Consider the following 14166-nt stretch of genomic DNA (forward strand, 5'->3'; position numbering starts at 1 on the left):
TGTAGGTGGAAGCCCTTATAAACATATCACAATCCTCATATTTTCCTAATGTGGGACAACTCAATCTCATAACCTGTTACAATCTGTGGTCCTAAAACTCTTTTTCCCTTAACCATGGTTTCATCCCACTGGGTTTTCCTGGTAAGGTTTTAATGAGGCAATAGTATATGTGCAATATGAGACATCTGATATTTTAGATAACGTACATCCAAGGGGGAGTGTTGTGGATGCACGTTATACATGTATTTATTTAGGCTGTTACAACTTACAACTCATAAAACATTGCATGTGTTTTATCTCCGCGTACGTAGTTATAAATAGATGTCACGTCTCATGTATATGATGTGCATCAAGATCAATACAACATTTCTTCCCTCTACTCTCTTTCTCTATGCCTATTACTACTATATTTTTTGGGAAGGCATAATGCCATAACAAAATTACTAATGCCACTCGTTTTTGTGAGACGGTGAATATTAACACTCTCTTAGATTTGCCTTGTATTGGTGTGACATTAACAAAAAGGGTTGGGGCATTATCAATCCACTATTTTTATCGTTATTTATAACAAGAAATATTTTTTTAAAAGATTGTAAATAAAGAATATAATAAAAAAAAGGTAAAAGGAAGAAATTATACTGTATCCACAACCATCCACTCCCCCAACCCCATTCACCTTCAACCACCACAACCTTCCCCTACCAACATTCACCACAGCCGGCAACCCCCTTTTGGTTTCCTCCAAAAGGGGGGTGGAAGGATTTAGAGCTCCAAGGCAAAATGTTTCCCCTCCATCATAGAAAAGATTTTGGAGCGAAAACTCTCAACCACCATTCCACATCCCCTTCCCTGAAGTTTCCTCCCTTTCTCTTCCCTCTTTCCCTCCATATTTGGTATCCAAACAAGGTGTATAAAAGGGATGGAGTACCTTCTCTACTTCGAAACAGTGAAACTAATTTAAATGATGCAAAAGATAAAAAACAATGACAGCAAATTTTTTTTTTTTTTTGGACGTTTAACTGTATTTATGATGAAAATGGAAAGTGGAAAAATGGATTACTATAAACAGTGAACAATAAATGACCATAAGTCCAATGTTAATGACAAAAAGAAATTAAAGACACTTAACCCAAAATCGCTAAGTGAACATGCTCATAACCCAAACCGAACTGGACGCTCCAATTGCCAGAGACGATACAGACACCTTATGAATTATGATTATTCAATACCCCAAATGGAACAATTTCTATTTTTTTTTGTTTCAACGCCTGAACTTATTATCCAGATGGGGTTGGGTTGAAAATATTTATCAACAATTGATACATTTAAGAATATTGTACACTCTTTTAGCTCAATCACTAAAAGAACATTAAAAATCATTGGCAATTCAGCAAAATTGCTTGCCATTGTAGAAAACATGTGGAACACGTACTCTGATAAATACTTTCAACCCAAGTCCCGAGCTAGTTTAGATAATAAATATAACTCCGAGCATTAAAACAAATAGAAATTTTCAAGTTTCGCTCACTTACGTGTAGAGTGTAGACAGTAAGTAGCTAGTCTGGGGCCAACTCTGTAAGACAATCCACTAATATTTCCTCTTTTTGTCCCGGCCAAATAACTGTTGCTACAGGCTCAACAAATGAAGGTGAAGATGACCAGGCAAAAGAGATGTCCGGAAAAGCTTTCCACCAAAAGCCTTCGGTAGGTACAGTGTGGTAGAACTGGAGTTAGCACTTAACATGCACAATGAAAGACGGAATTACCGAAACAACTCGGTTTTTTTCTAGCAGCCTTTCTTACACCTGCATCGAATCTAGAGGATCTTGAACCGAAGGGTGAAAGATCAATCCTGTCCATCAAGTTGATCCTGGGAGGCTCAATAACTACTCTTGGCATTGTTAAAGCCCACTGCATTCCCCATATCGCTAAAGGTCTCATGTATATTAGTGATCGAAAATGACCATCCATTGTCCATGCTTCTGGAGTTTGGAACCAATATCTGCCCAGTGAGAAAACATGTGAAGACAAACATTAGTAAATTACACATCCCCTGATCTCCCAAAGGGACTTGTGATTGGCGTAAACAAGAAGTTATACTGAAATTTCTCAAAGAAACAAAAGATCCAACAAAATTTAAACAGAGTTCACTAAGTCAGAAGTTGTCAAGGAAAAAAAGACATGTCTTCAAAGACCAATTCAGTTATGCAGGAGATAAAACAAGCATAATCAAAGTCAAAGCTCAAACTATAATCGTAACACAGTAGAAACTCTATTTTGTAGCATAAAACTGTGTTAGCGCCAACTCAAACAGTCTAGAGATCAGCGCCAACCCTCCCACTCAGGCTAGATCTAGCAAAACTAACCTTGGGAATGACCCAATCCACCTGTACAAACCAGACCCAAACCGCGGAACTTGAACAATACTACAGACCAAATTAACCCAATCTGACGCAAATATTGAACGTACCCAAACATAAGCCAACTGGAATGCAAAACATACACGGATAATGTGCACCCGAATTGCCTTAATCGATCCAAATGGCCTATTTGCCATGTCTACCTTCCAACAGCCTTCAATCAGTTACTGCGCAAAAAAGGGTTGGGACGGTTTGATTTTTGACGTTGCCACATGATGGCAGAAAATCGAATCTAACCCATTTTTGAGTTACTCTATTGGCTTCGCCGTCAGGTCGGCTATCAAAAGACACTCAGGGAGATGAGTGGTGAACCGTTTTACTAAATGGGTTAAACTAGGGGTTGTTGTGCCGTGGTATGTCTATGGGTGTTGGGCTAGGTGTTCAAGAGGGAAGGTGCTGGCGCTTCAGGAGAAGTGGGATGGGGAAAGGATTCATAAATTGTCTGTTAATTAATGGTCTTATAAAATAAGACCTCCTTGCTCTAGCATTTGTTCCTTTACATATATGGTTCATAGTCAGCACCAAAGTTTTACTCCACATTACACACAAGTGACAAAACTGACCACATAAAAGCCAGTGTACATCCGATCCCTCCTACTGCACAATTTGCAGAAGCCCTTGAGGGATTGGCGTAATGTTGTTGTAGACTCTAGGACACTTTAGATGAAAGTGATTTTTTGGGGGAGAAGGGGATCCACATAGGAATCTTTACTAAATCTATTGGTTAGCTAAATTAATAGATGACCATATACACAGCAATAAAATTGTGATGACAAATAACAGAAGGTTTGGCACTAGGAAGACAGAAGCGTGACAATGCAATCATATATATGACGGTTACATATAACCTGAGGTAAGTTGCTGAACAAGAATCAACCAGTGGTTCATGTTGCACAGATGGCAAACATGAACACTGTCAATTCTTCAGAACTTTTACATGCCATAGACATGTGTATGTTTACAAATGAATCTAAGAGAAAATTGAAGTAAAAGCTGAAAATCATCAGAACAAATTGCTTCTTACCCATATCCATCTTCAGACCAGCCTGCAATAAAAATTCCTTCTGCAGTAGTGAAGCCCTGCTCTCTCATTCCTGAAAGAATCTGAGTTGCAGCCACTGCATAGGTAACACCAGTCCAAATTTCTCGTGACTGCATACAAGTCTCATCTATTTTCCCACTGGGATGCATTCCATTAACCGCACCCATTCGACCTCCCTTAACTTTCAACACATTGTAATCAAATATTTTCTGCAGAGTGCTCTTGATTTTATGGTCATCAAATATATTAGGCAAGCCTGAGGATGCTGTGTACCATTGACCAGCTAGCTGGTCCGCTTGAATAGATTTACTATTACTACTTGATCCAGAGTCATAGTTGAAATAAGAACCATTCCACAACTTGGCTTCAAACGCAACTTTAGCCTTCAAAAATTTTCTCTTACATTTCTCACCAAACTCCCTATCACCAAGTTGAAAAGCCATAGCCGCACCAGCCTGGAGGGCAGCAAGCCACAAACAGCCACAATAAGCACTGACACCATGAACTGTCCAAGTATCATATGTTTGATCCGGGAACCCATCATTTTCTATGAGGCCATCATTGTCTCTGTCAAACTGCTCCATATACTCCATGGCAGCACGGACAGAAGGCCAGACATCGATTCCAAATGACATGTCGCCTGTAGCCACAAAATCTCGATATACTTGAAGCACAAACTTGGGGTTTAAATCTTTCCATTTACTAGTATCATGTATATTGTATGCATTCATCTCGTGCCATGGGTCATGCATTCCCAAGTCATGAGGAACAGCCCCTCGTACCTTACGGATTCCTGAGTTGCCTTCTGCTAGGAACTTTACTTTTCTACCATCCTCAGATAAGACAGCTTTTGCAAATTCACGCTGAATACTAAGTTCGATTTTGGGAAATAAATCAAGAAGTGCAAAGGATGCATAGAAGTGCACATCATATGTGCACCACATGATGTACTCTACTCCCTCTAGATAAAGAAACCTTCCCACATCATCACAATCATCCTGGGGTCTCGCCAACGAATGTTCATTCAAGGTCACTACTGGCTCTTCTGCTACAGCATGCCCTTTTCCACGATCCTCCACAGCAGCAACAACATCACCAGAATATGTTCCACTTGTATGGTCAATAACTAAACCATTGGGGTCCACTTTCGCCGAAGTTGCAGTGGTCTTCGCGTTCTCTTCAGTTTTTAGACGTGCTTTATCACTAACCGAGTTTTCAACAGGTAAAGAAGAGTCTGCAAGAAGAAGCATGGGCAAGCTTGGCAACATTACACTAATGCAAATGGTGAGGTAAGGGGGTCAAGTGAAAGCAGCCTTGTACATGTGTTAACACAAAGAGGCTGTTTCGGATGACCCATGATGAGAACTATCTGATGGCTGTATGCTACTACTCAATAAAAAGAAGTGCATCCAGTTTAGGGAGTCATTTTAATTATTTCCTCATGATCCAGACCCGAAGAACAATGTCTTTGGTTCCCGTGCAAATGGAAACAATACTCCAACAATTTAAAAAAAAAACAATAATACTCGGCCACTAGAATCATTCTGCTTCCCAGAGTGGCAAGATAAGCAAAAAGCCTATAAGTGTTAATTAGTACCTATCCAAACGGTCCCTCCTGCTACTAGGAAGTACAATTCATTGAATAGAGTAAATTTATACCTGCACGAAGAAGAGAACTTGGCTAAGAAAATGAACACGACAAAAATAATTGTACCGAAGACACATAAGTCTCCAATGGCAAACGTAAATTAGAAAACATTGACTCGAAAATCGACTTAGCAACACAGCAGCAAAAGTCGGGACTCTCAATGGTACACTACTACATATTTTTATATTACACTTAAAATTCAGGAAAAAAACGGTATAGCGAAGATAAGTTATATCCATAATATTACATCACAGTTAGAGAATTGATCTTGAAATTGGCCATTGTGCCATATATGCAGCAGAAACTGGTCCCAAAAGCTAATGTATGAAGCAACTTTCAAAACTCTTATAAATCAGTCATGATGCGGTATTGTGGCCCAAGTTTTGTACCATGATAGTATCACGTATGAGATAAAGAAGTAAGCAACTGAACTGACTCTCGGTGACAACTGTTGCTTACCATTCTGGTAGTTTCTCATCCTTCAAAACAGGATCTTGCCATTTTTCAATATCCTCCTCCCATCGCTTGTAGTCTGACAAGAATCAGGTGATAATCATATCTAAGATAATGAGTGAAACCAGAGAACGTAATAGTTGTTCTCTCAAGAATTACGGTTCATGGTTGTGATACATACTTGTAAGTGCATAGTGTACCAATTCCTCAGCTGACCTTTGCGAAGTACCAAAATACTTTGTATACCGCCTACAATAACAGTGATAAGAGAGAGTGTAAGCTATGTTGCTCGGACTCTTCATTTTACCTCACGTACCCGTGTCGGATACTCGACACTCGGACATGGGTGGGACACTTGGACACTTCATTTTAGACCAAAAACATGTATTTTTTTCATAAAATAGACGAATCCGACACTTGGACACGTACCCATGTCGGATACCTCTAACCGAGTCCAACCAACATAGAGTGTAAGGGAAGGACCTAAGAAAAGATGCCAAGTTTTTTCAATATGATGGTAATTATTGCACAGGAGACCTGCTTCGTATCATGAAGCATCATTAGTTTAAGAATAAGTGGCCCCACACAGAACTAATTTTGAACAAGAAACTGAAAAGCTATATATAGAAAGATAACTATGCAAGATTTTTACAGGAGAATGCTCAAGAAGCCTAAATGTACCTGTGATAAAAACTGCCTTTAGAGAATTTTACTCTAGGGGAAGACCATGCAACACTGAACGCAACAGTACACTTTCCATGAGGCTCCACCCATGTAGAAGCTGAAACTGCAGCACAAAGTGTTTCTCCGGGTAAGGATGGCATGCTACGTCCAGCATCGAAATTGTCACGGTCAAATTGCCCATCCTTCAGTGCAAGCAAAACAAGGAAACGAAAACAGTAAGAGGAACTCCATTATAATATACAGTTACACACCATGCTGACTTCGATGTATATGTCATAATGTTGATTACTCAATGGGTGGTTCTGCGGCAATGCTCATCTGAGGTGTTTTCCCCGGATAACTTTTGCAGTTGATTTGTTTGTTTTCTTTGATTACTAGAGCTTTTGTCATCTTCCTTTCAGAAACTCCGAATTTTATTATCGACTCATTCTTATCAATTTTTTCTTAATGCCGAAAAGTAAGATAGACAACTTGTAGGATATTACTAGGATGACCATCATGTTAATGCAAGGTTCATAAGAAGGTACACTGGCTAGACCAATTCAAATTTTAGTTAAATCAATATCATAAATTGTAAAAAGTACCTGTGACATTTTCGTCCACATATCCTTTGCAGTGATACGGCTTCCCTCTGCTAAACCAAAGCATGGCAGAACAGTCACACTTACATTCTGTGTTTCAATTGCAGCAATTGAAAAAGTCACTGGTGGGTTATCCTTCACGGTCCTGCATCATGTTAGAAGCTTCATTTCTCAGGACAGGTAAATTAGGTATATACATCACTGTTTTGTAACAAACGCTTCAATGAGATTCCTTGGAAAATTAGATGCATAGTTGACAGCTTCACAGCGTCATTTTAAAATAAACTTCATTCATTGAATAGTGTTGGCGTATTACTAGTCTTTGTATCAGCAGCATTGAATACATGATACTCATTCTCTTACAACCCTTTAAAGACTTTAAAAGCAACAGTCAATCAAAATAATATACAGTTAGTAGAGTTAAGTTACTTGCTTGTGGTGCAGGAGGACACCAGAAACTCCATCTTTGCCACTATGATAAAAAAAAAATAAAAATAAAAAAGACATTAGTTCACAGTTGAACAAAATCATTAATACAAATATCAGAGCAAATAGTCTTTCACTCACACAAATGGTTCATTCACGTGATCTCCAGAAAGATGGGTGACTCCTCCCATTGAATTCTGTCATAAACACGTACACAATCTATTGAGATTCCACGATTGTCAAAATAGTGTGTAAAATGCAGCACAAGTATGGCAAACTTACAGCCCAAGTGAAGAGAAGGCTGACTTTGGCCCTTTCCTTTCCAGTGTTTACCAACTGCAGAAAAAGCTCATAACCATTTTAAAAGACCTCGTAACGTTATATAATCGTGAGAAATGCAGAAACTTGTTCAATTGACCTACCGTATAAACAAAGACGGCGGTAGGAAGGCTGCTATCCCTATAGTTATGTGGTATAAACGGTGATATTTGACGACAAGAGATTTTTAGTTCCGGATCAGGTTCACCTACATTAAGTAAATATTTCAACTTTTTTGGAGACATAAATTGCCCGTGCTAAACAAGTAAAAGGGAAGCAATGCACTTACCATCATATATAGTCCATGCCCTTGGAAATAGAGCATGATAGGACGAATGCTGACCAGTCAAATTCCAACCCCAAGAAGAAATACCCTGATCACCAGATTTCCTGCAGAGGTTAACGACACGAATTTAGCTGAAATAGTGAGATAATAAGTCAAGTGCCTTGCTAGCTCATTTTTGTGCTTCGCGAAGTACGATGACCAGTCGCCAAAAAAATGTACAGAGTTTACTCAGTGCACAGCAGTTTCCTGTTTTAAGATACAATAAATTTCATATAATTACTACAGCAATGTAATCACTGAATGAGCATAGTGTCAGACACAAATAAGAGTATGCTCAGTTAGGTATGGTTTAGATTTTGTTGAGGTGTCTTGTGCAGAGTGCTTATTAGTCGGAAATTAGGTTACTAGTCGGCGAAAGTGGACCCCAACGGTTTAGTTATTCAAGGTAATCAATCATGAAACATCTCTCTAAAACATAGAGGGTCAACATTATCTCTCTAGAGAACAGAGACCTTAACCTCAAGTGGGCTGCCGACGCATACACAGGACACTTTCAAGGAGAAGGCGTGACTCATCATCCATCCTATTTCAATAAGGACAGTACACGTCCGGAGCTTCTTGGATATATGCAAAGGTGACTGTTTTGACTGAAACAACTAAGTTTGGTGCCTTCGGTTGGATAGGAACATCTGAGTTCCCCAACCGAATAGGAACATCTGAGTTCCCAGGGAATGTCTTATAGATAGCTGCAGGGCTTTTTTTAAAGGCGAAAAGCCAATCAATGCAGGGTTTTTAAGTGTTACTCCTAATACTGTGTTGAGTCATGAAGGATAAACAGTCCTCACAACCAAGATCTATTACAATACCATATATTTGAGCATTTTTTAAAGGGTTTTTTTGTCATAAACTACCTTTTATTTAGGGTCATTTGTAAACAACTACCTTTTTTTATTTTGGCTTTCCACTACCTTTTATTTATTTTCTTTGCAACAGACTACCAGAAATCCACTTCCACTTCCAGTGAAAAAAAGTCAACTTATCGGCGTTGACTTGCCATTTTCATGTTAAATCTAATTTTGTACTTCATAAACCTAATAGTTGACGATAAAGATTGATTAAACCCAACATTAATCACCTCAATTTGTCCATCTCTTACCTGAATCAAAATCCTAATTCATCAAAACAAAATCACCATCGACATTTATCTGAACACGGTAAATTATTCTTCCCCAATTATGATCTATTATGGGCAAAATCAACTCCTAGTGTTAACTATTCGAAAATCATCAATGATTCACTCTTAGGATCACTTGTTTATATCTCCATTAGTTTTATTATGCCCACCATCTTCACCACGAAGACATAAAGAGAGTACTTTCATATGACTGAGATGGACATTAGGTTCATGAATCATGAGTAGTCTTTAGGGTTGTCGAAATGTAAGGGCAGAGGTGAAGGTGACATCGGTGGCAGTAAAGGTGACGACGGAGATGAAGAGGGAGATTGAGATGGTTGATGCATTGGTATTGCTTGGAAGAAGACTTTTGATAGGGCACTGGATATGGAGATGAGCTTTTTCAGATTTTGTTGGGTGAACAAAGGGAACAATTTGGGTTCTATGGGTCAAAAAGGAAGAAAAGAGCAAGTCAATGCCGGAAAGTTGATTTTTTTTGGCCGGAAGTGGTTTTTTGGTAGTCTTTTGCAAAAAGAAGAAATAAAGGATAGTGGAAAGCCAAAAAAAAAAAAGTAGTTGTTCACAAATGACCCTAAATAAAAGGTAGTTTCTGACAAAAAAAACCTTTCTTAAATGAATAAATTTGGTATACTTCTTCAATAAACTTTCGAACATTTCTGGTAAAGGAAGTTATTTACGGAAGAATGGCAGAACATGAGAGACTATTCATTCTAGCTCTCATCTATCAATTAACAATGCATAAGACCATGCCTATCAATAGCCAAATGATAAAGGCAAAGAAAACTTAAAAAGAATACCCTCAAGTAATATCTAAAAGCTTAAGCTTTTAATCTGCCACAAAGAGGGGAGAGAGAAAATTTTTAGGTTAGTACAGCCGACAAGAATGTGCTTTGTCTAAATATATATGTTTCATGAGTTATAAACTTACCGTAACCCTTCATGTTGTCCAGGAGCCAAGACTGATGCGTACTTTTTATTTCCTCCATCGCGTGATATAAAAATCTGGAATAGCAAAACAAATTGTATTAATATTAATGCAAGCAATTTAGTTTAAACCAACACAACAGTCTTGCATTAAAAAAACTTGTGAAACTCCATACTAAAAAAAATTAAATAATGGTTGGGACACTTGATTTGGGAATTGGTCATCACAGTCTTTCACGGTCATTGTGGCATACATATGACTAACAAGTTACGCACACGAGTAACAGACAGCGAATGGTAATACAGCGAGGGCAAAAAGGCTGGTTATGGGAGGTCAACCAAGGTAGGGTCTAGAGAAAAGCTAAGGCGGTCAACAAGGGAAGAGCTAAGAGAGATCGGCCAAGGCTGGGAAGGAGCTACGGATCAATTGGGCCATAAGTGGTTGGAGATGGTAGGGGTTGACTGATGGTCTACCAAGGAGTGATGGGTGAGGTGATGTGGGTGATTATGTTGGTGTTTTTTATCTCACGAAAGGGGAAGGGTGAGGACTGATAAATGGAAATATGAGCAGGGGAGTATTAAGGAAAGTACACAATGACCCTAACTTTTTTAGACTGTCTCGCAAGAAAATGTATACATCCAAATGGAACGAGTAGTATTATGAATGTTAAATGCATTTACGTAACTCTTTGTTTCTCTCAAAAAAGTATGAGACACACTTGGTCATGGGTATGGACATTTCATCTAAGCCAGGTCTTGAAATTTCAAGAAATGCAGAAGCTCAGACATAGACTGTGTGGTATAAATGTACCCTGTTCGTCAGTTAACCTACAATTTTATTGCAGCCTAGTTTGCTCTATCAGCACTACTCGTTACATTTCTTTAACTATGAATACAGTTAAGTATATTCAGCAGATGTCATAAAATATAGAAGACCAAAAAAACAGATTCATGGTCTAGGGTAGAACATTACAGAAAACTGATCAGCCATGACAGGGGAAGCATCACATAAACCAGGAATAATTTGCCAGTGTTTGAACTCTCCCCTAAAACCTCTGGATATGCTGCCACTCCTGCAAGGAAATTAAGTAACAATACAGAGTCTTAACAATGCAATTAGGCAACAACACATGGTATTAACCAAAATCAAATGCAGGTAAAGACAATTCACATAAATGAGGCTGATAGATACCCCATTCCTCCCAATGGTACTCCTTGGGATGCTGATGGCTTTGTCTTTTCTTTGCTAAAAGGGTCAATTGGAGCTTTCTGTATCAATGGTTACGAAGAGTTGGTGATTAAATTCATTAAAGCATAAAGGACAAACAGCATCATCTACACATAAGGAGTAAAGTACCCTTCCGTATGATGCCTCTTCCCTAACATACGACCACAAACGGATGCCAAGCCGAACCTACATTGAACAATCATAAGGTAAAACAAATCCACTACAGCTTATAAAGAGAGAGAATTAGTGTAAAAAACAAATAACCAGTCCACAGTTTTCTGCCCCTACTAATGAAAATGAAACAGTATAAAAAAAATCAGAACCAATACATTACCAGCTTTATTGCCTCTATAAATGTAACACTAAATTCCTTAAGAAGGTTAGCATGGCTGTTTAACCTCCTCCTCCATGCGTGCCTTGGCGGAGCCGCACTGTCATAATCCAGCTACACACAAGAATATGTAAGCATGTACGCAAACAGACCAACCATCACTAAAATTCTACAATATTGATGAAGAAATGAAATGGAGTTCCAAACTTATCTCTTTGGACACAACCTAGCTAGCTAAACATACACTCCTTCCATTCCATCTATATCGTCCCCATACTTTTTTGAATATAATTGGACCAACTAATGGTCAAAACTAAGAGGGGACAATAATTTTGGGATAGAGTACCGCCTAGGCTAATTAGCATCGGTTAGGAGAGTTAAAACTTATACACAATTTCCAACATAACCAAATTGATAACATGCAAAACCCAAGTTCCAAATATCTTTGAACACGGAACACCCTGTCTAAATCTTTATCAGCTAAGCTAGCTAACATTTGCAAATTGCAAAGGGTTGTAATAACGTAAACTCAAGCTAAAAACTAAAATCAGCTAAACAATAGATACGCAATTGTCTGTTCTAACTAACACGGGTGACTACTCACGACTTTACCAACTAAACTAGCTAACATCGGAATAACAAAAGAAAAAAGACTTACCAACTGCAAAGCGATTTTACTAACGTACTCTTCTGGAGGCCATGAATTCTTCTTACAATGAAATATCGTTCCAGTCACCATTTTTCGTTCCTTTTTCACCACTCAAAACCCTAAATTAATAAATTTATCTACATTTAACAGCCAAAATACCGACCAATTACGTCACATTTACAGCTCAATTCAACTCGACTGATTTAATTATCATACTTTTTTTAGAAAACTTTAGGTATATATAATTGGAGAGTTCACCAACCACAAAGGAAAGTATAAAATTCAAATCCGAAGAATTGAGAATTGATCAATGGCGGTAAGTACAGTTGTGTTGTACGGATTGAAGAAGAATTATGATGATTTGATCATCGGATTAGCCCTATTTTGATTAGATTATTTTTTAATTTTAATCGGATGATGATGATGATGATGGGGATAGATGTGAAACAAAATGCCGCCAGGTGTGTTCTCGGAGTTTCCGTAGTCACCAAAAACAACTCAAACAAAAACATTAAAAGATTTATTAATTTGAGGACCTAAATTTTCGGAGGTTTATTAATTATTTTATTTATTAAAGGTAATACTTCTCCTAGACGTTATAATAAATAGAAGGGCTACTTTTTATGAGAGAAGTATAGTAAGATTTGGTAAACCGAGATTATTGGAACTAGTATTGGTGCCCGGCTTTGCCCGGGCTACCTCTACTTACCATTAATTTTTTTTTCATTAAATAAAATTACTTAAAGTTGCGTAACCCATAAATTTATCATTAATATATTTTTTATAACATATTCTAAAATTAGGATGAAATAAATTTTGAGACAAATTCACTACTCCCGCTATTAATATTTTACTCACTTGCCCGTAATCATTGTTATTTTTACTACTCGCGCCGTAATTACTGTTACTCTCACTACTGCCGCATTAATATTGATAATTTCACTATTCCCACCTAATTATTGTTACTTTCACTATTGTCGCATTAATATTGATTATTTCACTACTCCCGTTATTGTTTCTACCACTCTCACTAATCGCGTTGATAATATTGTTACTTTTACTATTCAAATGAGTGATTACTATCATATAACTATATCCAATGTTACTACAATTCTTTTCTTTACTGACGAAATTACTTTTACTACTTTGGCATGCAATTTTAAGAGGATTATATATTTATATAAATATATTACATATATGCATTAAATCAAATCGAAAGAATTATGCAATATTATATATTATGGAATCTAACTTGAATTATTTATAACATACCTATTATATTTTTGTATGTTAAATAATTAACATTTCTATACATCTAATAAACTATAAAGTTAATAAAATTGCATAGATTTTAAATTTAATATATAATTTTATGATGATAATAATTAATATCATATGTGTGCATGTTTATACTAATTAATTATTTTATTTTAAGAAAATTGACCATGTTCTAGTCTTCTATAAATATTTAGGAAAATTACCAGGCATCTTCTCTCTTTTAGTTTCCTTGAAATTGACCATCTTAATTAATTATTTTATTTTAAAAAAATTAACCAGCTTAATTAATTATTTTATTTTAAGGAAATTGACCATGTTTAGGAAAATTTCCAAGCTTCTATATAATTTAATTTTAACCCAAACTATATAATATTTGCATTAAGATCCTTTAATCGGGTCCATCACACGGTGCTATTGATTTAAAACTATATAGTATAATTAATTTGTATAACTTTCTTTAATTACATTAAAGTCCCTTGGTTTCTGGATTTAATATATAGTATTGATTGATTGATGTATCCAGACATAACCAATTGACTAATCTCTATGCTTAAGTATTATTCTCGCATCTTTGCATTAGAAACTTCTAATTTCCAACTAATAATCATATTTTGTGTGTATTTGCTTATCATTTTAGTATTATTAAAATTCAAATTACAAAGCTACCCTTGAAGTACTATGATTTTTCATCGAAAGCAACAGT

General features: G+C 36.9%; 1 protein-coding gene across 1 annotated transcript; it reads right to left on the bottom strand.

Annotated features, from left to right (window-relative positions):
- Positions 1-1044: 1044 nt before the first annotated feature.
- Positions 1045-12867, bottom strand: LOC141592367 (uncharacterized). The gene is made up of 18 exons (XM_074412996.1): positions 12195-12867; positions 11540-11650; positions 11335-11391; positions 11170-11246; positions 10951-11050; positions 9982-10055; positions 7862-7962; positions 7677-7780; positions 7537-7590; positions 7396-7451; positions 7262-7300; positions 6832-6973; positions 6245-6429; positions 5745-5812; positions 5570-5642; positions 5060-5121; positions 3445-4696; positions 1045-2002 (listed from the first exon to the last, which is right to left on the bottom strand). The coding sequence occupies exons 1-18, from the start codon at positions 12273-12275 to the stop codon at positions 1738-1740; spliced, it is 2901 nt and encodes a 966-aa protein (XP_074269097.1). The 5' UTR covers positions 12276-12867; the 3' UTR covers positions 1045-1737.
- Between the last annotated feature and the right edge of the window lie 1299 nt (positions 12868-14166).

Source organism: Silene latifolia, chromosome 7, assembly GCF_048544455.1.
Source record: "Silene latifolia isolate original U9 population chromosome 7, ASM4854445v1, whole genome shotgun sequence".
NCBI lineage: Eukaryota > Viridiplantae > Streptophyta > Magnoliopsida > Caryophyllales > Caryophyllaceae > Silene > Silene latifolia.

Excerpts from the sequence above, each read along its gene's own strand:
- LOC141592367 (XM_074412996.1), bottom strand. The coding sequence starts at position 12,275 with ATGGTGACTGGAACGATATTTCATTGTAAGAAGAATTCATGGCCTCCA. Across the intron at positions 11,651-12,194 it reads GTAAAATCGCTTTGCAGTTG|CTGGATTATGACAGTGCGGC; the intron begins GTAAGTCTTTTT and ends TCTTGTGTGTAG. Across the intron at positions 6,974-7,261 it reads GGTGTCCTCCTGCACCACAA|GACCGTGAAGGATAACCCAC; the intron begins GCAAGTAACTTA and ends AACATGATGCAG.